A 25,645-nucleotide genomic window follows, 5' to 3' on the forward strand; every position below is an offset into this window, starting at 1 on the left:
GCTCTGCTGTGGGCTAAGTTGTGTCCCCACCCCCCAAATGTATATGTTGAAGCCCTAACCCCCAGCGTGATGGTAGTTACAGATAGGGTCTCTGAGAGATAATTACGTTTAGATGAGGTCATGAGGGTGAGGACCTCATGATGGGATTAGTGCCCTTATAAGAGGAAAAAGAGGCACAAGAGCTCTCTCTCTGCCGTATGAGGACACAACAAGAAGGTGGCCATCTGCAAGCCAGGAAGAGAACCTGACCATTCTAGCACTCTGATCTCAGACTTTAAGCCTCCAGAACTGTGAAAAGTAAATTTCTGTTGTTTAAGCCACCCAGTCTTTGGTATTTAGTTATGGCACCTTGAGACAACTATGTCATGCCACAGCATGGATGAACATTGAGGACATTATGTTAAGTGAAATAAGCCACACAGAAAAAGATGACCATTGTATGATTCCACCTATATGATGTACCTAAAAGAGTGAAATTCATGGAGACAGAAAGTGGAATAGCGGTTATCAGGTGCTGGGGGGAGTTGTTTAATGGGTACAGTTTCAGCATGAGCTGATAAAAACGTTCTGGAGATGGATAGTGGTGATGGTTGTACAACACTGCAAATGTACTTAATGCCACTGAATTTTATACTTTAAAAAAATGGTTAAAGTGGTAAATTTTATGTTATGTATATCTTACCACAATAAAGTGCAAAAAAACCCATGGATTTGACAGACTGAAAGAAGGAATAGGTTACTACATTATTAGAGTTGGAGATTTTTTAAAAAATAGCAACAATCATTTCTTTTTTTTAATTGAAGTATAGTTGATTTACAATGTGTTAGTTTCAGGTGTACAGCAAAGTGATTCAGATATATATATATAAGAATCTGAAAAAGAATATATATATTATATATATATGAAAAGAATCTGAAAAAGAATATATATATGTGTGTGTATATATATATATATATACACATATATATACATATACATATATATATATATATATATAGGCTATTATAAAATATTGAGTATAGTTCCCTGTGCTATACAGTAGGTCCTTGTTGGTTATCTATTTTATATATAGTAGTGTGTATAATTTAATCCCAAACTCCTAATTTATCCCTCCCCCTCCCCTTACTCCTTTAGTAACCATAAGTTTGTTTTCTATGTCTGTGGGTCTATTTCTGTTTTGTATATAAGTTCATTTGTATCATTTTAAATTGAGGTTTTGATTTGCATTTTCCTTATGATTAATTAGGATATTTGAGGATATTTTCATGTGCTTATTGGTCATTTGTATATCTTCTTTGGAGAAATGTCTATTCAAGTCATTGCCCAGTTTTTTAATTGAGTGGGTTTTTTGTTTGCTTGTTTTTTGTTTTGTTTGTGCTGTTGAGTCATAGGAGTCTCTATATATTCTGGATATTACTCTCTTATCAGATATGATTTACAAATATTATTCTTGTTCTGTGGCTTGTCTTTTCACTGTCTTGATAGTGTCCTTTGATACACAAACTTAAAATTTTTTTGATGAACTCCAATTTACTTTTTCTTTTACTATGTGTGCTTTTAGTGTCATAATTAAGAAACCATTGCTAACTTGGTAGGGTTCAACCTCATTCTTTTGCATGTGGCTATACAGTTGTCTCAGCACCATTTTTTCAAAACAAAGCCTTTACCCCAACAAATTGTCTTGGGACTCTTGTTGAAAATCAATTAACCATATATGTGAGAGTTTATTTCTAGGCTCCCTATTCTTTCAGTCTATATTGCTATCTTTATGCTAGTGCCACACTCTTTTGATTACTATAGCTTTGCAGTAAGTTTTTAAAATTGGGAAGTGTGAGTCCTCCAACTTTGTTCTTCTATATCAGGATTGCTATGGCTATTCGGAGTCCCTTGAAATTCCATATGAACTTTAGGATGAGTTTTTCTATTTCTGCAGAAAATGCCCGTGGGATTTTCATAAGAATTGCATTGAATTTGTACATAAATTTAAGAAGTACTGTCATTTTAACCATAGTAAGTCTTCCAATCCATGAATACAGTATGTCTTTCCATTTATTTAGGTATTCTTTAATTTCTTTCAGCAATGTTTTCTAGTTTTCAGTGTACAGTCTTTCTCCTCCTTGGTTAAGTTTATACCTAAGAAAATTATTATTCCTGAAGCTGTGCAAATGGAATTGTTTTCTTAATTCCTTTTTGGATTGTTCATTGCTAGTGTATAGAAATATAGTTGATTTTGTGTGTGTTGATTTTGTATCCTACAGCATTGCTAAATTCAACTTTCTTTGTAGATTCCCTGGCTGAAAAGGTCATGAAAACCCGAACGAACTTTTTGGCCAACCAATACATATCGTGCCTTCTGCAAACAGATAATTACCTCTTCTTTTCCAATTTGAGTAACTGTTATTTTGTTTTTCTTGCCTAATTGCTCTGGCTATAACTGCAGTACTATGTTGAATACTGACAAGAGTAGGCATCCTAATCTTGTTCCTGATCTTAGGGGGAAAGTTTTCAGTCTTCCAGCACCGAGTTTATTAGCTCAGTTGGGTTTTTCATATATGGCCTTTATCATGTAGAGAACATTCCCTTCTATACCTAGTTTATTGAATGTTTTTTTAAATCATGAAAGGACGTTGGACTTTATCAAATTCTTTTTTTTTTTTTTGCATTGATTGAGATGATCATGTGGTATTTTTCCTTCATTCTATTAATGTGGTATATTACAATGAATAATTTTCATATGTTGAACCACACTTGCTCTGGGGCTACATCCCACTTGCTCATGGTGTATAATCCTCTTAATATGCTAGAATTCTATTTGGTAGTATTTTGTTGAGGGTTTTGGCATCTGTATTCGTTAGGGATATTGGCCTCTAGTTTTTTGTAGTCTATGTCTGGCTTTGATGTCAAGAAGCTAGCCTATGGAATGAGTTAGGAAGTGTTCCCTCCTCTTCATTTTTTTGGGAAGAGTTTGAGAAGGATTGATTTTCATCCATCTTAAATATTTGGTAGAGTTCACCAGTGAAACCATCTGGTCTTGGACTTTTCTTTGCTGAGAGGTTTTTTTAATTACAGATTCAATCCCCTTGTTATAGGTCTAGTCTGATTTTCTATTCCTTCTTGAGTCAGTCAGCTTTGATAATTTGTGTGTTTATAGGAATTTTCCCTCTTGTTGGCAAACAATTGTTTATAGTATTCTCTCATAATCCACTTTATTTCGGTAAAATCAGTAGTAATGTCCCCACTTTCATTTCTAATTTTGACTGAGTCTCTCTCCCTCCTCCCCACCCTCATCAACCTAAAGGTTTGTAAATTTTGTTAATATTTTCAAAGAACCAACTTTTGATGTCATTGATTTTTCTCTATTGTTTTTCTACTCTCTAATTCATTTATCTCTGCTCTAATCTTTGTTATTTCCTTACCTCTGCTTGTTTGGGTTTAGTTTGCTCTTCTTTTTTTAGCTCCTTAAGATTTACATTTAGATTATTAATTTGAATTTTTCTTCCTTTCTAATGTAGGCATTTATTGCTATAAATTTCCCTCTTAGCACTCCATCCCATCAGTTTTGCAATATTGTGTTTTTATTATTTTCTATCTCAAGGTTTTAAATTTTTTCTTTGTGACTTTTTTTCTTTGACCCATTGCTTATTTAAGAGTGTGTTGTTTAATTTTTGTGAATTTCATTATTGTGAAATTTCCAGTTTCTCTTCAATTATTGATATCTAGTTTCATTCCATTGTGATCAGAAGTTACTTTGTAACCTTACAAAATTCATTAGAATTGTTCTGTAGCCTAACATACCATGTGTCCTGGAGGGTGTTTCATGTGGAATTGAGAAGAATACATATTCTGCTGTTTCGTGGAGTGTTCTGTTTATGTCTGTTTATGTCTGTTAGATCTAATTGGTTTACAGTGTTGTTCAGGTCCTCTACTGTTATTAAGCTTCTGTCGGACTGATCTATCCTTTTTGAAAGTGGGTACTGAAGAGTCCAACTATTATTATAGAACTATTTCTCCCTTCAATTCTGTCCATTTTTGCTTCATATATTTTAGGGCTCTATTGTTAGGTGTGTACAAGTTTGTCATTATTATATCTTCTTACTGGATTGAACCCTTTATCAATATATAATGTCCTTCTTTGTCTCTTATAACTTTTTTGAATTAAAGTCTATTTTATCAGACAATAATATAGTCACTCCATCTCTCTTTTGGTTGCTATTTGCATGGATTATCTTTTCCTGTCCTTTTACGTTCAAGCTCTTTGTCTTTGTATCTGAAATGAGTCACTTGTTGACAACATATAGATCATGTTTTTGAAAAAAATTTTTTCCCAATCTTTGCCTTTTAACAGGAGAGTTTAACCCATTTACATTTGAATTTAATACTGATAAAAATATTTACTTCTGCCATTTGGCTTTTTGTTTTCTGTATGTCATACATTTTGTTTCTCAATTCCTCAATTACTGATTTGGCAGGGGGGTATTTATTTGAACTTTTGAAGTGTACCAGTTTGATTCCCTTCTTTCCTTTTCTATATATTTTTAAATTACTTTCCTAGTGGTTACCTTAGGAATTACAATTAACATCATAAACTTATATAAAAACTTGGTTTGAATAATACCAACTTAGTTTCAATAGTGTACACTCTGCTCCTGTATATCTCTGTTCCTCCCCCATTGTTTTGTCGCAAATTATATTTTTATACATGTTGTGCTCACTAACAAAATTTTTACTTTATTTTATGTATTTGCCTTTTAAATCATATAGGAATAAAGGAAGAGTTATAAAGTAAAAGTAAATGATACTTGTTTTTATATTTACCTAGGTAGTTACCTTTACCAATGTTTCTTCTTATGACTTTAAGTTACTGTTTTGTTTCTTTTCATTTCAGCCTGAAATATTTATTCTCTCTAGCATTTCTTGTAGGGTAGGTCTACCAGTAATGAACTCCCTTGGCTTTTGTTTATCTAGAAGTATCTTAATTTCTCCTTTATTCTTCAAAGATAGTTTTGCCAGATATAGAATTCTTGTTTGAAAGTTTATTTTTATTTTTTTAAGGACATAAATATGTCATCTTACTGCCTTCTGATTTACATGGTTTCTGTAGAGAATTTGGCTGTTAATCTTATGAGGATCCCTTGTACATGATGAACTGCTTCTCTCTTGCTGCTTTCAAAATTCTGTCTTTGGGTTTCAACAATTAGACTATGTATCTTGGTGTAGATTTCTTTGAATTTATCCTGCTTTTAATTCATTAAGCTTCTTGGAAGTGTAGATTCATGTCCTTCAACAGATTTGGGAAGATTTTGGCCATTATTTCCTCAAATACATTTTCTGCACTTCTTTCTTCTCCTTCCGGAACTCCAATGATGCATATGTTGGTACATTTGATGGTGTCCCAGAGGTCCCTCAGACCGTGTTTTTCTTTCTGCTCCTCAGACTAGATTATTTCAATTGTCTTTAATCTTCAATTCTCTCATCCTTTTTTTCGGCCTTCTCAAATCTGCTGTTGAACCATTCTAGTGAATGTTTCATGTCAGTTAGTATACTTTTCAGCTCCAGAATTTGTTTGGTTCCTTTTTATAATTTCTCTCTTTTTAAAAAAATATTTTCATTTTGTTCATGTCATTTTCCTGATTCCTATTAGTTCTTGGCCCATGACTTCCTTTAGCTCATTGAGCATATTCAATCAGTCAACTCAATATCTTTGTCTAATAGTTACAATGTCTGGGATTTCTCAAGGATAGTTTCTATCAAATTCCTTTTTTCCTGAAACTGGGCCATACTTTCCTGTTCCCTTGTAAGTTTTTAAACTTTTTGTTGAGAAATGGACATATAATACCCAGAGGGTATTATGTTAGCTTTGGAAACCTGATTCTCCCACTCCTCTGGAATTGATAAATTTTGCTTGTTGAGGGTGGCACCATCTGTGAATTTTCCAAACAATTTTTGCAAGGTATGCATTCCTTGTGTGTGGTACCTGAAGTTTCTGTTCCATTATCTCTGCAGTCAACCAGTGACTTGAGAACAATTTGTCTGTCTCCAACAAGGAAAAAAAAAGCTCCTGTCTCTTTAAATCTTCTTTTTTAAAAAAAAATTAAGTTTATTTATTTATTTATTTATTTTTGGCTGTGTTGGGTCTTCATTGCTGCATGCGGGCTTTCTCTAGTTGCAGCGAGCAGGGGCTACTCTTCATTGCGGTGCACGAGCTTCTCATTGCAGTGGCTTCTCTTGTGGAGCACGGGCTATAGGTGCACGGGCTTCAGTAGTTGTGGTACATGGGCTCAGCAGTTGTGGCTCACGGGCTCTAGAGTGCAGGCTCGGTAGTTGTGGCACACGGGCTTAGTTCCTCCGAGGCATGTGGGATCTTGCCGGACCAGGGCTTGAACCCATTGTCCCCTGCATTGGCAGGCGGATTCTTAGCCACTGCACCACCAGGGAAGTCTCTTTAAATCTTCTGATAGATAACCCCAGGGTAAGCCACTGCTATTGAGGGCCAAAACCAAGGCGAGTTTCTATGCCAGTTTGTCAGGCATCACTAGACCAGCCCAAATGCATAAATCCAAATGTTTTGAGGACAAGGTCACCACTACCCACCCTGGCACCAGCCAGCTGCTCCAAGAACTCAGCCAAGATGGTGCTGAGGAATCAGGAGTGGTAGTTGGCTTGTGCCTGCCCCTAACTTACAAAAGATCAGAAGCCTCTCCCTTCATGAAGTGCTCCCAACCAGCACATGAAGTGCTGGTTGTTATAAGTGTGCAAACATGTTCCAGAGTTCCAAAATAGTTTATTGCAATTGATCTTTCCAGCTTAATGGTTGACTCAGCAGAGTGACTGACCCCAGATCTTTGTAGCCTGTCATTTTGCTTGTTGTCACACCTACTCTGTATTTTTAAGTAATGTCATTAGGTGCATACATATTTAGGATTGTTAATGTCTCCTTGATTAATTGACTTGTATCATCATAGAATATCCTTCTTTTTCCTCTGGTAATTCTCATTGTCTTGAAGTTCACTCTGTCTAATATGAATATAGCCACACCAGTTTTCTTATTATTAGTGTTTGTGTGAGGCAGTTCTTAATGTCAACCTATTTCTATTTAATGTGCATCTCTATAAATTGCTTTTTAAAATACAATCTGAAAATCTCAGACTTCTATTTAGAGTGTTTAAGACCATTAATATATAATGCAAATATTGACTTTTTCAGTTTAAAGCCTACTGTTTAATTTGTTTTACTATTTATCTCCTCTACTTGTTCCTTTGCTTCTCCTTTCCTGCCTCTTTTGGGTTGATTGAGTTTTACATTTTTTCTTTAATTGAAAATTAAAATTTTCCTGTCTCCTCTTGTTTTGTTTTTTGTTTGTTTTGTTTTGATTTTTGGTATAACTATATTTTTTCAAATGGTTGCCCTAGGGAAAACAATATGCTTTCTCAGCTTATCAGTTTATCTTGCATTACTGTCATACCAATTCATAATAATGTAAGAACATTATAACTCCCATCCTTTGTGCAATTGTCATGTATTTTACTTCTACATGTTATATACCCAAAATATAGGTAACATTTTTGCTTTAAGCAATCAATAGTCTCTTAAAGGAAAAATAGTATATTTACCCACATATTTACTGTTTCCAGCGCTCTTCATTCCTTCCTGTAGACATGAATTTCTATCTGGCATAATTTTCCTTTTAGCCTGAAGAACTTTTACCATTTTTTTTTATAGTACAGGTCTACAAGCAATGTATTCTCTTGACATTCAGTTATCCTGAAATAATTTTATTTCATTTTCACTTTTGAAAAATACTTCCCCCACATGTTAAGACAGATTTTCTTTCAGCACTTTAAAAATGTTATTCCACTGTTATGTTCTTTTTTCCTGATAAAAAGTCAGCTATCATTCTTTTTTTTTTTTAAATAAATTTATTTATTTTTGGCTGTGTTGGGTCTTCATTGCTGCACACAGGCTTTCTCTAGTTGTGGCGCGTGGGGGCTACTCTTCGTTGTGGTGCACGGGCTTCTCATTGTGGTGGCTCCTCTTGTTGCGGAGCACAGGCTCTAGGTGTGTGGGCTTCAGTAGTTGTGGCACGTGGACTCAGTAGTTGTGGCTCACGGGCTCTAGAGCGCAGGCTCAGTAGTTGTGGCGCACAGACTTAGTTGCTCTGTGGCACATGGGATCTTCCCGGACCAGGGCTCGAACCTGTGTCCCCTGCATTTGCAGGCGGATTCTTAACCACTGCACCACCAGGGAAGTCCTCAGCTATCACTCTTATTGTTATTTCTGTGTATGGTATGTCTTTCTTGTTTTCCTGACTACTTTTTAAAGATTATCTTGGGTTTTCAGCATTTGACTATGACGTGCCTCAGCGTGACCTTTGTATGTATCCTGCGTGTGTGTGTGTGTGTGCGTGTGCGTGTGCATGTGCGTGCGCTGGTTTGGGGGGGTGGGGCGTAACACACGGTGTGGCTGGACAAAGATCAAGAGAAAAGCTAGAAGAGTTTTACAGTTTTGTTATATCACAGTTCACACCATGCAGGACCACTCGGGGGAAGCACAAGGGTTGGTCACTAGGAAGGAAGAAGGCAAGGCAGGAACTGTGGGCAAGAGCTTTAATTGTGGTTTCCCCAGGAATGAATGGGTGAGGCAGGGTAAGACTGGCTAATTTGAATATTTCAATAAGCTCTGGAGCATAGGAGCTGCATGTCTTATATCTGGCCTTGGGTGATTAGGGTGGGTATATAGTGGCCCAGAGTTGAAGAATCCAATAAGTGAAGTGGTTGAGGGTGTGGACTAGATTGGCTGTTCCAGAGAACTGACTGGCCTTTAGCCAGGGCCAAAACTGGGTCAAGAGAGCATTTTTTTTTTTTTTTTTTTTTTTTAATAGACACTTCATTTATTTATTTATTTTTAGCTGTGTTGGGTCTTCATTTCGTGCGAGGGCTTTCTCTAGGTGTGGCAAGTGGGGGCCACTCTTCATCGTGGTGCAGGGGCCACTCTTCATCGCGGTGCGCGGGCCTCTCACTATCGCGGCCTCTCTTGTTGCAGAGCACAGGCTCCAGACGCGCAGGCTCAGCAGTTGTGGCTCACGGGCCCAGTTGCTCCACGGCATGTGGGATCTTCCCAGACCAGGGCTCGAACCCGTATCCCCTGCATTAGCAGACAGATTCTCAACCACTGCGCCACCAGGGAAGCCCCAAGAGAGCATTTTTAAGAAACTTATTTCTGGAGTCACTAAGGCTCTTGGATCCATGAGTTGATATTTTTAATCACACCTTGACTTGGCCAATATTTCTCCAAACATATTTGTTAAACTGCTTGATACTGCCTCACAGGTTATTACATATATTCATTATTTTTCTCAATCGTTTTTCCCTCTTTGCTCTTCAATTTGGGTAATTTCCATTAATCTGTCTTCAAGTTCTCTGATCCTTTTTTTTCTGCAGTGTTTAATCTTAAGCCTACCCATGAAATTGGTTTTTAAAAATTTCATCTCTCTCCTAAAATTCCCCACATCTTCATCCTTTGTATATATCCATTCCTATTGTTTCTTTAACATATTTATAATTACTTCATTTTTTTAATAAATTTTATTTATTTATTTATTTATTTATTGGCTGCAGTTGGGTCTTCGTTGATGTGCACAGGCTTTCTCCAGTTGCAGCGAGCAGGGGCTACTCTTCATTGCGGTGCGTGGGCTGCTCACTGCGGTGGCTTCTCTTGTTGCGGAGCACAGGCTCTAGGTGCGCAGGCTTCGGTGGTTGTGGCTCGCGGGCTCTAGAGCGCAGGCTCAGTAGTTGTGGCGCACGGGCTTAGTTGCTCCACGGCATGTGGGATCTTCCTGGACCAGGCATTGAACCCGTGTCCCCTGCATTAGCAGGGGGATTCTTAACCACTGCACCACCAGGGAAGTCCCTATGATTATTTTAAAATTCTTATTCAATAATTTCAACATCTTGGTTGCCTGCAGATCTCGATTTTTTTCCCCTTGTTTATGCGTCCTATATTCCTGTTTCTTACGTCTGATTTGTGATTGTATACTGCACATTCTGAGTGATATATTGTAGAGACTCTGGATTCATTAATTTTCCCATGAAAACTGTTGAGTTTTAGTAGGGAGTTAAGTTACTATTGGATCACCTTGATGCTTCGAAGGCTTGACTTTACACTTTATTAGAGTGGTTCTATTTTAGTTTTGCCCTTAGTCCTAGGGCCTAGACCCGAGTTCAACAGAAAGCCCCAAATATTTACTGAGCCTCTCCAACTTGGTGGGACATAAATGCCAAACTTTTCCTCCCCAGCACCAGACATCTGCTGACATCTCTGCTGAGCTTTTCCGGCCTTCCAGCTGTTGCTTTGTTTGGCCCTCTTGGAATCCTGCTTTGTTCAAGCATAATTTAGGAGTCAGCCAAGGATTTGAGGGGAGTATGCAAGGCAAATTCAAAGCTCTGTGGCTTCCTCCTTTCTGGGATTTTCCGCCTTCAATTTCTAGCTGCTTGGGCAGCCTCTGAACTCTGACTTGGCTCCTCAGCCCTGTAAAACAGCCACTTTTTGTTTTATTCCCTGTGGGCCACATAAGGAATAGTCGCTTAAATGTGGATCTTATCCAGTGTGTTTCTCTTTCAGTGGTTGAGTCCCCTCCAGTTTTTGCCTGTCTCTTGTCACTTTCCAATGCATTTCAACAGTGTATATAGTTAGTTACTGGTTGGTCTGATACAATGCTCTTGCCACTGATGGAAGCCAGACTCTAATCCAGCTTTTTACCTCTATCTGGTTGATGGTTATACAAGTGTGTTTACTTTGAAAATCTATCAAGGTGTATGTTTGTGTACTTGTACCTTCAAGTGCTACACATCAATAGTAATTTTTTTACAAGAAAAAAGTGATTTCATGTGGGCACCCAGTTTAAAACCCCTCAGGGGCTTTCTGGTGGCTCTGGATCAACTCAGATCCCCACTCCAGCACCTTGCTCCCAGCCATGACTCCAGCCCCAGAGGTTCACTTGCAGCTCCTTAAATAAGATACACCAGCTCTCCATCCTCCCTGTATCCCCACCTCCCTCATTCTACATAGATAATGCCGACTGATTCCCCAAACTTCAGTTTAAGCATCCTCTCCTTGTAGAAGCTTTTCCTGACCACCAAATCCCTCCTTCCCTCCTCCACCGTAGGTGCCCTCTGTCATGTTCTCACAGCCACAAGGTCCCTCTGCCCAACCTCCACCTCTGCAAGCGCTCCCACTACACCAGCTTGCGGTGTCCAGTGAGCACCTGAATGGCGGGAACCATATCTTCAACCTCAAGTCCAGCCCCAGCGTAGGAGCTCAGAGAATTTGCAAAATGAACGAAGTCCATGCCATCCTCCCTGTTATGGTTAGTGCTTCTGCCTGGGGCAGTTCCCCGAAGTTGGGGACCCAGAAGAGGCCTGGGTGCTCCCCTGAGAATCTAGAGAATTGGCTGCGCCTGGACCTAGCTCCTCACCAGACAAGCCGTTCAGGTAAAGCTCTTCCTCCTGTCCAGGCCTGCTGCTTCTGCCAGATGGAGGGGTGGAACTTCGAGCTCTAACCATTCACCTTTCCTAAGCATAAAAGCTGAATGACGGACCAGACGGTTTTAAAGAAGAGAAGGAAAAGTTTATTGTGTTGAGCAGACCTTATTTTCATTACAGTACCAGGAAATTCATTCTCAATCCATTTCAGGTGCAGAGGGCTCTGTAGACATTTAGTGCCCCGGTGCTTGTTCCCGAGCAAGGGGCAGCACCTGGACCTATGTTGCATTTAATGGAACAGGATTACAGTAAAATAGAAGAGTTACAAAGGTGGTTTTTTTTTTTTTTTTAAGTACACAGTTTCTTTAAAAATTCTAATATTTTTCTTTGTTTTTCCACGTTTACCTTATTATTAGCAAAAACAACTGGTTGGAAACCACCGTACTTGATAATCTTTTCTCAAATTGCTGACCTTAGGTTAATGTATTTTGCTATTTTTATTCTGAAGAGGAATTATGTCCATTTCTCTGGAAATCTAAAAGATGACACGTAAGGCAATGCATAAATTACAGGTGGGGTGAAGGCCTTGGCTCAAACCCTAACTTGTGTCTGTCCTACTTAAATCTGCCACATTTGGCCTCTGTGTTGCTAGGTAATTGGAAAAGACTCAGGAGATGGCCTCACTTTCGGACTGCTTCTGGGGAGCATGCAGCTGCCTGAAGCTGATTTCGTGGTTTGTTTTTATAAGCTGTCAACACTCAGTGACACCCTGAGAGGGAGAGATCCTCTACTCAGTGCCCTGACTCACCGCCACCCAGAAGCGTCATTTCTGTATTAGATTGAGACATCAAAGACCAAATAATGAAAGAGAAATTGGTATCCTCCAGATACTCTGAAGTACCAACAAAGACCTGAGTTAATGATGTTGAATTTGTGGAATTCAGTCAGGTTATTACCAAAGTCCTGATAAAGATCCTTCCTCACTCTAGCAAGACTGGGAAAATAGGAATTTAAATTAAAAAGGTTATCCCACCAGACTAGACACAAAACAGCGATATTCAAGTTGGTTAACCCTAATCATCCCACAAAAGTGTCCCCATAAAATCAAATGCTTAAAAAATTATTAAAATTACACAATGGAATATATTTAAATAACTTTGCACACAACACACCCTCCATTCGTTGTTACCAAGAGAAAGCTTCGCCAAAACATTTCCATTTCCATGATATTTGATACCACAGCACTAACATTTTACTCAGAAAAATGTACGAGATGTCCTCTTGAAACTCTTGAGTTGAATTATTTCTTTTAATCATCCATGGCAATTTCAGGAAAAAAACAAAACAAAACTGCTTTCAAGTAGCCAGATTTACTCCCAAGGGGGGTGTCGGGGAGGAGGAATCATCTTACACTCGTTGCTGTGAGGGCGGGTTCTGACCCGTTCCAAGTTACGAAGTCAGTAAAGTGGAATTCCCAGCCGAAGGAAACTGGGATTTTCATTTCCCTTCCAGTCTCTTCTGGAAACCGCACTGCTGTCCCTGGCCGTCAGCCCTTCATTCAGTAACCCTGCAACCAGGCAGACGTTGTTCGTTCCATCAGACCTTTCACAAGGCTCATGATATGAGGGCGTGAGGACAGCAGAGTTGATTAAGCTCCTTTCTTGGAAACTACTACCTGATTTTTATGAAACCTTTGCTCCCCGCCCCGAGCTGAGCTCACACAGTATGTGGGCCTACCACATGCGCGTGCGCTTGGCAGGCAGGCAAACAGCTCTACGTTTCAATTTGCAGTGCCATTTTGACAGGTTCAGCACTCTCTCAGGCGTGTGGAAAACTGCCGCACCAGCGCTCTCAGCGTGGCAAGTATTCAGGACGCTTTTAAACGAAACACAGGCATGTCCCCGCAGCTCCGAGAGCAGGCCGCGTGCACCCGTTCTGACCGCCATCAAATACCACTGTTCACAGGACATAAAAACCCACACTGTTGCGTGTCGTTCTGATGTGTCACATCACTCTGGCACTGATTCAGAAAGAAAAAGTTTCCACTATGGCATGATGAAGGGGGAAAAAATCCATTACGTATGAAAAGATGGTTGAAAACAACGTGCTTTGAGTAGTTTCCAGAAGCTTGCACTTCTCGGTGAAATCAGTTCATGTTTCTTGTGAAAAATCTCTCCTATCTTTCCAGTCACAATTTGCTTTCATACGGTAGAGAGAACAGGCAAAGCTGACCAAGACCGAATTTTAGTGGCGGTATCATTTCCCAGGGCGCTAGAGGTTCGTTTCGGAAGTTGCTCATGCCACGCGAACCAAGATATTCCTGGCACGAGGAGGAGGGCCCTAGGCCGTTTCAGAAGCAAGCGGGGTCTCGCGTGTTTAGATTCAACTGTTAATAAGACTTAAATTTAGGGTGCTGACAAATAAGGGGCAATGAGGACACACACACACTACACAGAGCACAGATTTCACCTTCCTCATGTACGATACGCGTAAGAGCCCAGGCAGAACGACGTGGAGAGGTGGCCTGTTCCATGTCCCAAGGGAACCAGCGTCTAGAAAGCACATCCCAGTGACTTTTGTTATTTCCCGCTCAACCTCCCAGAAAATGAAGTGGGAAAACGCACAACTGCGCCCGTGGCTGTAGACAGAAGTGGCGGCGGCGGCGGCAGCCTCTCTAAAGGCTTAATTAACCCTCAGAGGGACCTAAGTGAATATTCTCCACTCACTGATTCTACCCCTTCAGCTGCTCTGACCAGGCGAGGAGCAGCGTGGGGGAACTCATGCTACAGCCTCTGTCAACAGCAACACCTCTGAGGGACCTTTTCAGTCTTGGATCGATTGATCTAAAAATCTTTCGGGCTCCCTCCTCCCCAGTTTTTTAATGGACCTACAAAAGCATGCTCAAAAGCTCCCTCGGACTAAGAGACTCCTGAGCTAACTCTGGCATGTGAATATGGAAAAAATTAATTCCTCAATATTTGTCCTAAGACTTTGGAAGGGGGCACGGTCCACGGAGTGCTCTGCTGCCGTGCCCTGCAGCCTGGGCAGCCGGGGGGCAGGACCTGCAGCCTTACAGCCACGCAGGCCAACAGCACCCGCAAGACTCCTCGCGGGCGCCTCCCGGCTCTGCCCACCCAGCAGGAAAGGCTGCCGCGGAAGGGCCCTTCTGGGCTGCTGGAGTGAAGACACGGAAAGCCATGACCAAAGGGCCAAACCTGCTTCAAGATGCAACTCTGTGGAGTCAGAACGGGGGGGAACACTGGCAATTTCTGCAAGTCAAAGGCAGCCCACCGCACTAAACTAAAAGGAATACAGAACAGTGTATAGAAAAAAGTGAATTACACAATCAGAATCTCTCCCGATCTCAGATCTGGGAGTCTTCCGTAGAGAAAAGTCAAAGCCAACTTCCCCTGGGTCTGAGAGACGAAAACCCTGCGGAGAAGAAAAGGGTGAGTGGCGCGGTGAGCTTCCTGAAGGAGCCCTGAGCCCTTCAGGATGGATCACTAGAGGGGCTTACTATGGCTGTATCCAGTAAGGAAACAACAGACTTCTTTTTTAAGAAAGTGGGAAGAGAAAAGCAAAGACTTTCACAAATTAAAAAACTGCTTACAAAACAATTACTTAAAAAGTTCACTGGGGCTGGGTGGAGAATAAGGATAACGTCTTCATTTCAAATTAGTCACAATGGTACCGACGGTTTATAAAAGAGAACGGCCGATTTCCGGTCCTCCTCGCCCTCACCCCAGCATTCCAGAGCCTCTGACTCCTGACATTTTCCCTACTCTCAGCCCAACCCACCCCCTTCCTAACCCCCAATTAATCTGCCCCGAGCCGAGCCTGAAGACACATGATTGTTGGTTGGGTTTCAATTTGACAGTGAACCTGATGCTGGGGAAGGGCACAGGGGAACGCTGGCGCCAACCCCGAGGTGCGCAGACCTGGGGCAAAGCTCCTGATGGCCGATGTGGGCGGCACCTGCCCTGCGGCCCAGGCTGCAGACGGAGCTCCGCTGCCCGTAGGCTGAGGTAAGGAAGGACACGGTGGCTCTGGCCGGCGGCTTCCCGAGACGCTGTGGCACGTGTGGGTTCCCGGGTGTGAGCGCCACAGGGCTCGCTTTCTTCCAGTCGCCTCTGCATCTTCCCTTCTGGTTAGAAGCCTGTTCTTTATAGCGTCCCCCAAAGATCAGCCCCTTGTCTTCCTCTGAGGTATGAATCCAGTGGAGCCTTGACTCCAGAGATCCAGAGCCGCCAGCGTGCAGGAGTCAGAATGAACGGTGCGGCACACCTGCCCGGCCGGTTCATCAGCAGTTGTATAGACAGATTGGAAAAAACTAGCATTTAATATAAAAAGTGTTCTTCAAATGGTGTAATTCCCTATCCTCCTCTGGAGATCATAATTCTTCATGTTTCTGAGGTCCTACGGAAAAGGAGAACAATTGAAAAGAAAAGGAATTATTGTCAAGTTATAAAAGTACAGACTAGGGACTTCTCTGGCGGTCCAGTGGTGAAGAATCCGCCTTCCAACGCAGGGGACACGGGTTCGCTCCCTGGTCGGGGAACTAAGATCCCACACGCCACGGGGCAACTAAGCCCGCGTGCCTGAGCCTGCGTGCCGCTAACTACAGAGCCCATGAGCTCTGGAGCCTACGCGTCACAACTAAGAGCCCACATGCTGAAATGAAAGATCCCGAGTGTTGCAACGAAGGACCCAACACAGCCAAAAAAAAAAGTACAGACTAGGCATTTTCTGGTACGAAACCTATTATTTGTGCCCCTACCTCCACTGTATCTCTCTTTTTAAATTTTTAGGAGCTTTGGTTTAGTGTGTTTGTGTTATATTTTGAAAGCAAAGACAAAGTAAAAAAGACATTTTAATTTTTAAGAACATGGAAACTAGCTGCATACCCCTAACTCCATCTAAATATTGTTTTCACAAGTACAATATTTACTTCTAGTAACAATGCACATATTTTTAGTCAAGATTCTTCTTTTTTCACTTAATAACATATAAACATTTTCCTACGTAGCAGTGTAGCTCATTTACTATTTTCTATTTTGGGGTGTTTAAAACTGTTTTTTAAAGCCTTTGGTTTACAAGTAATAATAAAATAAATTTCTCCATGTATATAACTTTTTTCTTGTATTGAATTATTTCTTTCAAGGTAAATTCTCGAGAGAGAAATTACTGAGGATGTAAACATTTTAATGGCTCCTGACGACCGACTGACTGCCGTTTAACAAGGAGTGTTCTAGTGCACAAAGCTTCAGCAAGGCCCACCCAGAACAGTTTAATCACCATCTCCCCCAACAAATGGCATTATCAATAGGTACGTTTTTTTCTATGCAGTATGTATTAGTGATAGATTCCTTTAATTTGATTACTGTTTCCTCAAATTCGTTTATATTTGTGTTTTCCTCTTATTTAAACAGTATGTCTACATTCTTTGCCCATTTATCTATGAAAATCCTTGAGGTTTTACTCATGAACTTAATTATTTTTATGGTGAATATCCAACCTTTTAGCTGTGATTTTAATATCATGCCACAGTCTTCAGAATCACTCAAGATCCATGTTCTATAGTTGCTTTTTGAGAATTCGTTTTGAGCTGAATAAATTAAAATCCAGAGCCCAGCTTATTAATGGGTTTACACAAGGTCACTTTTGTATTCTAATGATTATTTTAGATTGGCTACTATTCAAGATGTACATATAGTAGGGAAAACATTATATGAAGATTTAGTCCTTAGAATACTTTTTTTCAAATCAATATGTTCTCTGTCTTGATCCTAAATGTGTTCATTCACTAGTGCCTGGACAGATTTAATTAAAAACCAAGGAATCTGACAAGAGATCCCCCAAATAATGGCAGGTTTGGCTGATGTATCACAAAACTCATGAACCTAAATAACAATAATCACAAAGAAAGCAGTCTTTCTTCAAAAAAAGAAAGAGAAAGAAAGAAGAAAAAAAGGGCAGCAACTGCATTAATAAATACTGTTTAGAACCCAACTGAATGAGGAAAGTGAACAATATACACTAGCAGGTGTCAGGATGGAAGGATTAAATAACTCTTTCTTCTAGCCCTTTTACTCATTATTCTGCTTTTGCAACAAACAGAATGAGACAGGCCGAGAAGGACTTGCCTGAAGCCACGAGCCTGTGCGTACCTTGTTGGCCCGGCTCCTGTGCCGGTGCGCCTTTGTGAAGCGCCCCCGCTTCCTTCTCCTCCTGGAAGCGCGTCTGTAGCTGTTTGATCTCCTGGTCATAGTCCTGCCACTCTGGGACGATTCGGACAGCGGCCTCCAGCTTGGGCTCTTTGGTCATTGGATTATTACACTGTGAAAACCAAAATAACGTACTTCAACTGAGCTGAAGGAAGGGTATGTTACAAAGAATTCCGAGGTGTTTCTGTTCTTGGGTTACAAGTCCTTACTGGACGAAAAGAACAACACCGGGGAAGCAGATGGTACCAGCAGAAGCAGTGTGGTGGTGAGTGGGCTGTGCAAAGCTTCTGCAAAGAAGGGGTGGGGCGCTCCTGGAAGGCAGGAGAAGAAACGCTGGAAACGTTACAAGGCACAGAGTGATCCGGAAGACCAGCGGTAACTTCACCGATTCTAAGTAGTGAAAACAACCCCGTCACACACTGGAGGATCTGGCTTCCTGCTGAGGTTGCTGTAAGAAGTTCTGCAGTCCCTGAACTGCACAGTTAAAGAGAAAGACTACATTATCTAGTCATCCATCAGACTGGACGAAGAAGCAGGAAAGAGCCGCCGACAACTTACCAAATCGATTGTTTTCGCCCTTTTCTTAGAGGCATCGTCACACCATGTTTCACACCAAAGCCATTCTTGAGGGAGTGATTTAATTGGCACCTGGTGGATCATGTTATTGGGCAAATCCTGTTCGGAAGAGAAGATAAAACACAACAATCTAAAGTTCTAGGGGAATAAACAACAAGGTCCTACTGTAGAGCAGAGGGAACTATATTCCATATCCTGTGATAAACCATAATGGAAAGGGATATGAAAAAGAAAAAATATACATACGTATAACTGAATCACTTTGCTGTACAGCAGAAACTAACATAACATTGTAAATCAACTATACTTCAATAAAATATAAAAGAAAATGTTTAGAAATAAAGTCCTAGGGGAAATTTTAAAAAATGGCACAGCAAATTAGCTGCTCATTACATATCACATGTCAATCACAAATTTTTAAAACAGAAAGGGTCCATACCAAAAACCTTAGAGAAACTAAAATATTTATTTACGGTGTTTTTAAAAACCACGAAGTTCAGAGGATCCGTAAAACATCTACCCATAATAAGCACCTGAAAAACTTTAGCTTAAAACTCACAAATAGCCTGCACCTAGATTCCCTCCATGAGGGCAATTCTAAGAAAAACAGTACCGCCTTCTAAAAGCCAATTAAGCATCGAGTGTGGCTCTTGTACTTCAAGGTTTTGCTTAAAGGAAGCTCTGAATCCACCTTGTCTACTGAGGCTTGATCCCAAGTAGATGAAGCCCACGTGCTTTCTAGCCAGCTGTACTCTATGCTTTGAAGCTTTTCTCTCAGGAAAACTTGTGTGTTTGACACAATAAAACGTTCCATTGTCCAAAGACAAACAACCAATACGATCCAATAATTTCACTTCTGGGTATATACACAAAAGAACTGAAAGCAGAGACTCAAACGGATACTTGTACACTGATGTTCATAGAGGCATTATTCACAAGTCAAAAGATGGAAATAAGCCAAATGTCCATCAACAGATGAATATCCAAACAAAATGTATACACATACAATGAAATATTACTTGATCTTAACAGGAAGAAAAGTTAGATACATGCTACAGCATGGATGAATCTTGAAAACATTATGCTAAGTGAAATAAAGCAAACACAAAAGGAAAAATATTGTATGATTCCAAAAGTACCTGGAATAAGCAAATGCATACTGACAGAAAATAGAATAGAGGTTACCAGGGGCTGGGGGCAGGAGAAAAGGGGAGTTAAGTGTTTAATGGGTACAGAGTTTCTGTTTGGGACGATGAAACAGTTCTGGAGATGGACAGCTGCACACTGTGAATGTACATAATGCCACTGAACATTTAAAAATAGTTAAAATGGTAAATTTTATGTATATTTTACCACAGTAAAAAATAATCAAGGTAAAATACAGGTACTTTCGGACAACAAAAACTGAATTTGTTACTAGTGAACACTAAGTAAAGGACCTTCTTCAGGCCGAAGGAAAACGATCCAATATGGAAGCCCAGAAATGCAGGGAAGAATGCAGAGTAACCAGAAGGGTAACTATGTGAGTTAGTTCAAATTTAAATAGATACTGACTATATTAACAAGAAGAATAACTTCTTCTGGGGTTTAAAATATAGACAGATCTAAAATACATGGCAACAAGGTATTTAGGTTGAGATAAGGATAAATGGAGTAATGAGTTCTAAGACACTGATACTCAACATGTAGTCTGTGGACTGGCAGCACAGAGTTTGCTAGGAATGCAGATTCTAAGGCCCAGCCATATACCTATGGAATCAGCCTGTGGGGGATGGGGCCCAGGGATTAAGGCTTTAAGAAGTTCTTCAGGTGATTTTTTTATATATGCTAAAATTTGAGAAGAACTGTTCTGATGTTTTTGCACTGTCTGGTAGATGAGTAAAATACACTAATTAACATTAGCCTTTGCAAAGTCAGAAATGCATACTGTAATCTTCAGGCTAATCATTAAAAAATTATTTTATATGTATAGTTTAATAGAAGGAAAGTGGAATTATGAAAAAATCCTCAATCAATCTGAAAGAAACTGACTAAGGAGAAAAAAGAAATACAGGACATATGGAATAAGCAGGAGGACTATGGAGAAGCCAAACTTGCTGGTGATTACATTAACTATAAATGGACTAATGTTCAAATTAAATGACTGTCACAACCACATGAAAAAACAAACTGATATAAGCTATTTATAAGAAACAGAACTAAAACATAAGGATAAAGAATGATTGAGAACAGAAGGATAAAAAAATATACCACGTAACACTAACTAAAAGGAAAACCAGCGTAGCTGCACTAATACTAGATGACGCACACTTTAAGCCCCTGCCCAAAAAGCATTAATAGAGATAATAAAAGGTTAATTTGTCAGACATATATATGACTTGTAAGTTTTTAGGTACTGAATGATACAGTCTCTAAGCACATCAAGCAAAATTTGACAAAACCAAAGACAAAGAAAGATTTCACAACATGGAAAGACATTTTAGCACAATTCTCTCAGTAACTAATAGAAAAACAGACAGACAAAACACACATAACAACATATCACTAAACCTCACCTAATGGACATACATAGAAAAACATTACACCTAACATCTGCAGAATATAAAACCAGTTGAAATGTTTACCAAAACTAATCATACCTGGGTCAGCTCAACAAGCAAAGCTCAACAAACTTCAAATGGCTGAGATCATCCACAATACTTTCTCAGACTAGAGCAACTGGGCTAGAACAAAAAAAACCCCTGGAAAATCTCCATGTATATAGTGAAAGAAACAGGAGGGGAATTAAAATATCTATTAATGAAGGCAGTAATGGAGGAACTGAGAAACACAAAAGACATATAGAAAACAAGTAGGAAATTGGCAGATGTAAATCCTACCACACTAATAATTACATTAAATGTAAAGGGATTAAACTCTCTAACTGAAAGCCACATGGGCTGCCAGCTCACATCTATCAATTTAACAGATTAACAATAAGTATTACTCAAAATTACAAAGAGCGTCAGGAATTCTTACACTGCTGATGGGAGTATAAATCAGAACTACTTTGGAAAACTGTTTGGAATTATCTAGTAAAGATAAAGATGGACCAATCTGATGACCCAGCAATTCAACTTGTAGTTGCACACACAACTGAAATACGTACACATGTGCATCAACCAACACATGTGCATAAACGATGATCACAGCAGCATTATCTGTAGAAGACAAAAATGGAAAACAACCCAAATGTACAATAAACAAAACATACTACCTCTTCACACAACAACACAGATGAATCTCACTAACATAACATTAAGCAGAAGAAGTTAGACTCAAAAGAGTACATCGTGTATAATCCCACTGAGACAGGCAGAAAAAAACAGGTAAAACTATAGTGTTTAAGGATACATGTGTAAGTAGTAATTCAATACAGAAAAGCAATGGAGTGATTACCACAAAAGTCAGGATGCTGGATACTTCTGTTAAGAGGGTGGCTTCTGGGATGCTAGTAATGTTGTATTTCTAAAACTGGGTGGTAGTACATGGGCATGTGCTTTGTGGTAATTCCTTGATGCATATGAATATGTATATATTTATAAATTTTTGTTTTGTACACTCACTTTTCTTTATGGGTGCTATATATCACAAATGCTTAAAAATGTTTAAGGCAGACTTAAGCAAAACAAAATATGTGAAACTATGTATCTAAAACACAAACTATAATCTCACCTCTAAAAAATGTTTAGCATTAATAAACAGTGACTAATCTAAACTTCTTAAAAAACACCATGGTTTCTGATATGGGAAAAAACAGGAAATTATGATACTATATTCTATGCTGTGAATCCTGAGCTAGTTAGTTCCTAAAGAAGAGAAATACACTGACCCTAGTAGGCAGAAACAAATTTATCAGATTAGCTGGGTACAAAATGAAAAGATAGGGTAATGGTTCTGAGTGGCAGTGTCCTCCTTCTATCTCCCTCCCCAAACCAACCTCAGGCCCATGACATTTTTCACCACTATGTCCTCTCTTTTTTTTTTTTTTTTTTTTTTTTTTTAATTTTTATTTTTCGAACTATATCAAGCCTAGCCTAGCTCTTTTTATTTATTTATTTATTTTTTTAAACTTATTTATTTTATTTATTTATTTTTGGCTGCTTTGGGTCTTCGTTGCTGCGCATGGGCTTTCTCTAGCTGCGGTGAGCTGGGGCCACCCTTGGTTGCGTTGCGCGGGCCTCTCATTGCTGTGGCCTCTCTTGTTGCAGAGCACGGGCTCCAGGCGCATGGGCTTCAGTAGTTGTGGCTCGCGGGCTCTAGAGCGCAGGCTCAGTAACTGTGGTGCACGGGCCCAGTTGCTCCACAGCATGTGGGATCCTCCCGGACCAGGGATCGAACCCGTGTTCCCTGCATTGGCAGGCGGATTCTTAACCACTGCGCCACCACGGAAGCCCACCACTATGTCCTCTCTTGAGGACAGATAAAAATGTTACACACACACACACACACACACACACACACACAAATTCCTTTCCATGAAGACACAAAACATTGTCCCAACAGAGGAGAAAATTGAGAAGCAAATACTACTTCACTTTCCGACACAACATTGTATACCCATCACTGAACCGGTTAACCAAAAAAATGCCACTTACTTGATCAAGATTTGAAAGGCTGTTAGGATCCTGGCTCAGACCTTGGTACTGTCCCCTGAGTCTGTCACCAGCAGCTATTTTCCTAAACTTCTTCAGATCCACGACATACAATGCACTGGACAGAGAAAATCCATTTGTTATAACCATGGATTATGGCAGGAAAAGTAACTGCACTGATTAATGGAACAGATCACTAGGCAAACATTCTGGCTTCTCTTTGAAAAGGTAAGCTGAGGTCTACAGTGGAGCTCAGAGTCAGTCTGTGCTACTTCAAAGATGGCTAAGGAAGTTATTACAAAACCCATATTCTGGTACCACAAGCTCACTTTGTCACTGTTCTTTAAGTAATTGCCTTCCAAAGGAAATCATCTCTGACAAAAGATTCCTAGCAAATGTCAGCAGGTTTGGTAATAAAGACTGATAACCGTTAGCCAAAGATATCCTGATGATGTCTTAAATGTTAAGAGGAAAAAAAAAAAACCAACCAAGTGCTACAGTTCTTTTGGACCAAGAACATAAAGTACAATACTGAAATCACCACACCCCAACATTTTTCTCTACACATGCTGCTTCCTACATATCCCTCTACTCTCCAAATCACACTCTGCCCAGAGAAGATAATGTAGAAAAGCAACAAATGCCCAACAGATACGTTCACTGCTTAACCTAGGAGTTCTAGGAATTTATCCTACAGATACACTTGAAATATACACAATTACGTATTTAATTATTCACTACAACATTGTATGTCATAGGAAGACCATAAATAATATATATACTGGAATAATATGTTGATGTAAAAAGGAAAAAGGTCTCTCTCCACATGTGGATATAAAGTCTACTAGAGACATCAAGTAAAAAAAAGCAAGGCACAAAACTATAAATAGGATAGTATATATTTTGTGTAAAAAAGAAGTCACAGTTGTTTACCTAAGAATTAAGAAAGTCTGGAAGGACACACAGTAAATTAATAGAGGATTTTATCTGTTGTGGGAGTGGGAACTGGGAAGAAGAGAGACAGAACGGGGAAGATTTCTTTTCACTGTGTATTGTTTATAATTTTTATTTTTGAACCACATTAATGTATTACCTATTCACAACTTTAAATATACAAAATTAATTTTAAAGACAATCAAACAACAGCATTAGAGGTACTCCTTTTTCAGTACCTGATGTGATACTTTCGCCCGGATAAGTGACTGGCCCAGTACCCTGACTTCCAGAACCTGTAGCCGTCCATTTCCCTGCGGCTATCACAGAAAGGAGTATAGCCGTAAGGAGCACCGTCCAAATTGAAGTCTCTTAACTCTTTCAAGTCTGTCCGTACAATCTGAAGAAGAGAGGATTACAGTCATTCGTTCAACAACCATGCAGACAGCAGGTTCCTGAAAATACGGAGGGGAGCTCAGGGGTCAGCGGCACAGGCAGGAGACCCCGCCCGAGCCTCACTTCCTCCACTGATTAGGCTGACTGCCCTCACTAGCATGGTAAGACACTTAGCCTAGTGCTTGGCACAGAGTATTCTAAGCATTCAAAAAAAAAAAAAGCAGAAATAAAACAAATGAATAATTGATACATTGCACAGCCTCTCTGTGACTCAGTTTCCTCATCTAAAATGGAGATCTCACAGGGTTGCTGGGAGGATTACACGAACTAACGGGGAATGATGGGGAATGACGCCTGGCACACAGTAAGTGCTCAGCAAGGATTAAGTGTGATTATACTAGAACTAGGAAAGCGTGCTTCAGGTTGAGCCAGTTGTGATATAAGTGAGCCAGAGGGGGCAGAATTCCCAAGAGCTGGACAAAGCTTTGTCCAAGTGGCTTGCACACATTACATCACTTCCATTCAGATGAGGAACTCAGGTTTCAGCCAGCTCAGGATAAGGAGAAAGGCTGTAGGGTAGAAGTATATTTACACTTTTTGAGTTTGTATGCTCTAAAATTTCTAAAATTAGAAATTGTAATTTTCTAAAATTGTGTTCCTTTTAATTAAGTCAAATCTTGACAGCAGGATGACCTCCTGAAGAGTTCCACGTTCTCAAGGCCAACTACTTGCACTTCCTCTCTCTTACCCTTGTCAGTAACTTCTAGCTTTGGGGCAAATAATCGGCGATGATGGCAAGCACTGTGTTAAACCGATGAATTTTCCAACTGTCAGTTTGTATGTTAAATGAACTAAATTTAAGATACAAAACTGCAAATACAATGCAATCACAACTATGTAAAAGAGGCAACAGGAAAAAAGATGAAAAGGAGATATGTTGAATGCAAATTCTAAAAGTGATCACATCTGGGTGATACATTTCCGTATACTCTAAATAATGTAAACTAAGCATGTATTTTTCCATAATTGGAAAGATAAAATCCTTTAAAAAAGGAAAGGAAGCCCAATGCCTTTCATACAGACTGCTGAAGCCCAGTCTTCCAGAGCTTACCTGATCAGCATCCACAAACAGGAACTTGTCAACAACCAGCGGGAAGAGCACATCCAGGAAGAGGATCTTGTAACCCCAGATGATACGCTGTTTCTCAGTCTGCTGATGAAGCCACCGGGGCCATTTGTACTGAACAAGCTCATATTGAAAACTGTACTTGTTTGCCATATAAGGTATAAACTCCTATTATTAGACACAGGGAACAATCATTTACTTTGATTAAGAAAAACAAGTAAGTCAACCATCCACGATTATGGCACAAGTAAAACACATTTACCATATCAGTGGTCTAA

The 25,645-nt window shown here is 39.8% G+C and overlaps 1 protein-coding gene and 2 long non-coding RNA genes across 3 annotated transcripts in view; 1 reads left to right on the top strand and 2 right to left on the bottom strand.

Annotated features, from left to right (window-relative positions):
• Positions 1–17,727, top strand: part of LOC309662704 — a 43,895-nt gene extending 26,168 nt beyond the window's left edge. The window contains exons 2-3 of the long non-coding RNA XR_014264899.1: positions 16,640–16,804; positions 17,596–17,727. This is a non-coding gene — a long non-coding RNA (uncharacterized lncRNA). The remainder of the gene's footprint in view (positions 1–16,639; positions 16,805–17,595) is intronic.
• Positions 1–25,645, bottom strand: part of LOC309662707 — a 228,288-nt gene that overhangs the window by 4,756 nt on the left and 197,887 nt on the right. The window lies entirely within an intron of this gene.
• The window catches only part of UGGT1 (UDP-glucose glycoprotein glucosyltransferase 1), a 116,131-nt gene continuing 102,087 nt past the window's right edge, over positions 11,602–25,645 (bottom strand). The window contains exons 36-41 of the mRNA XM_082465748.1: positions 25,353–25,535; positions 24,085–24,245; positions 22,916–23,030; positions 18,261–18,377; positions 17,646–17,814; positions 11,602–15,894 (exon numbers count right to left, since the gene is read on the bottom strand). Coding sequence (XP_082321874.1) covers positions 15,869–15,894; positions 17,646–17,814; positions 18,261–18,377; positions 22,916–23,030; positions 24,085–24,245; positions 25,353–25,535 — 771 coding nt within the window. The 3' untranslated portion in view covers positions 11,602–15,868. The remainder of the gene's footprint in view (positions 15,895–17,645; positions 17,815–18,260; positions 18,378–22,915; positions 23,031–24,084; positions 24,246–25,352; positions 25,536–25,645) is intronic.

Source organism: Balaenoptera physalus (genome assembly GCF_965194825.1).
Source record: "Balaenoptera physalus genome assembly, chromosome: 6".
NCBI lineage: Eukaryota > Metazoa > Chordata > Mammalia > Artiodactyla > Balaenopteridae > Balaenoptera > Balaenoptera physalus.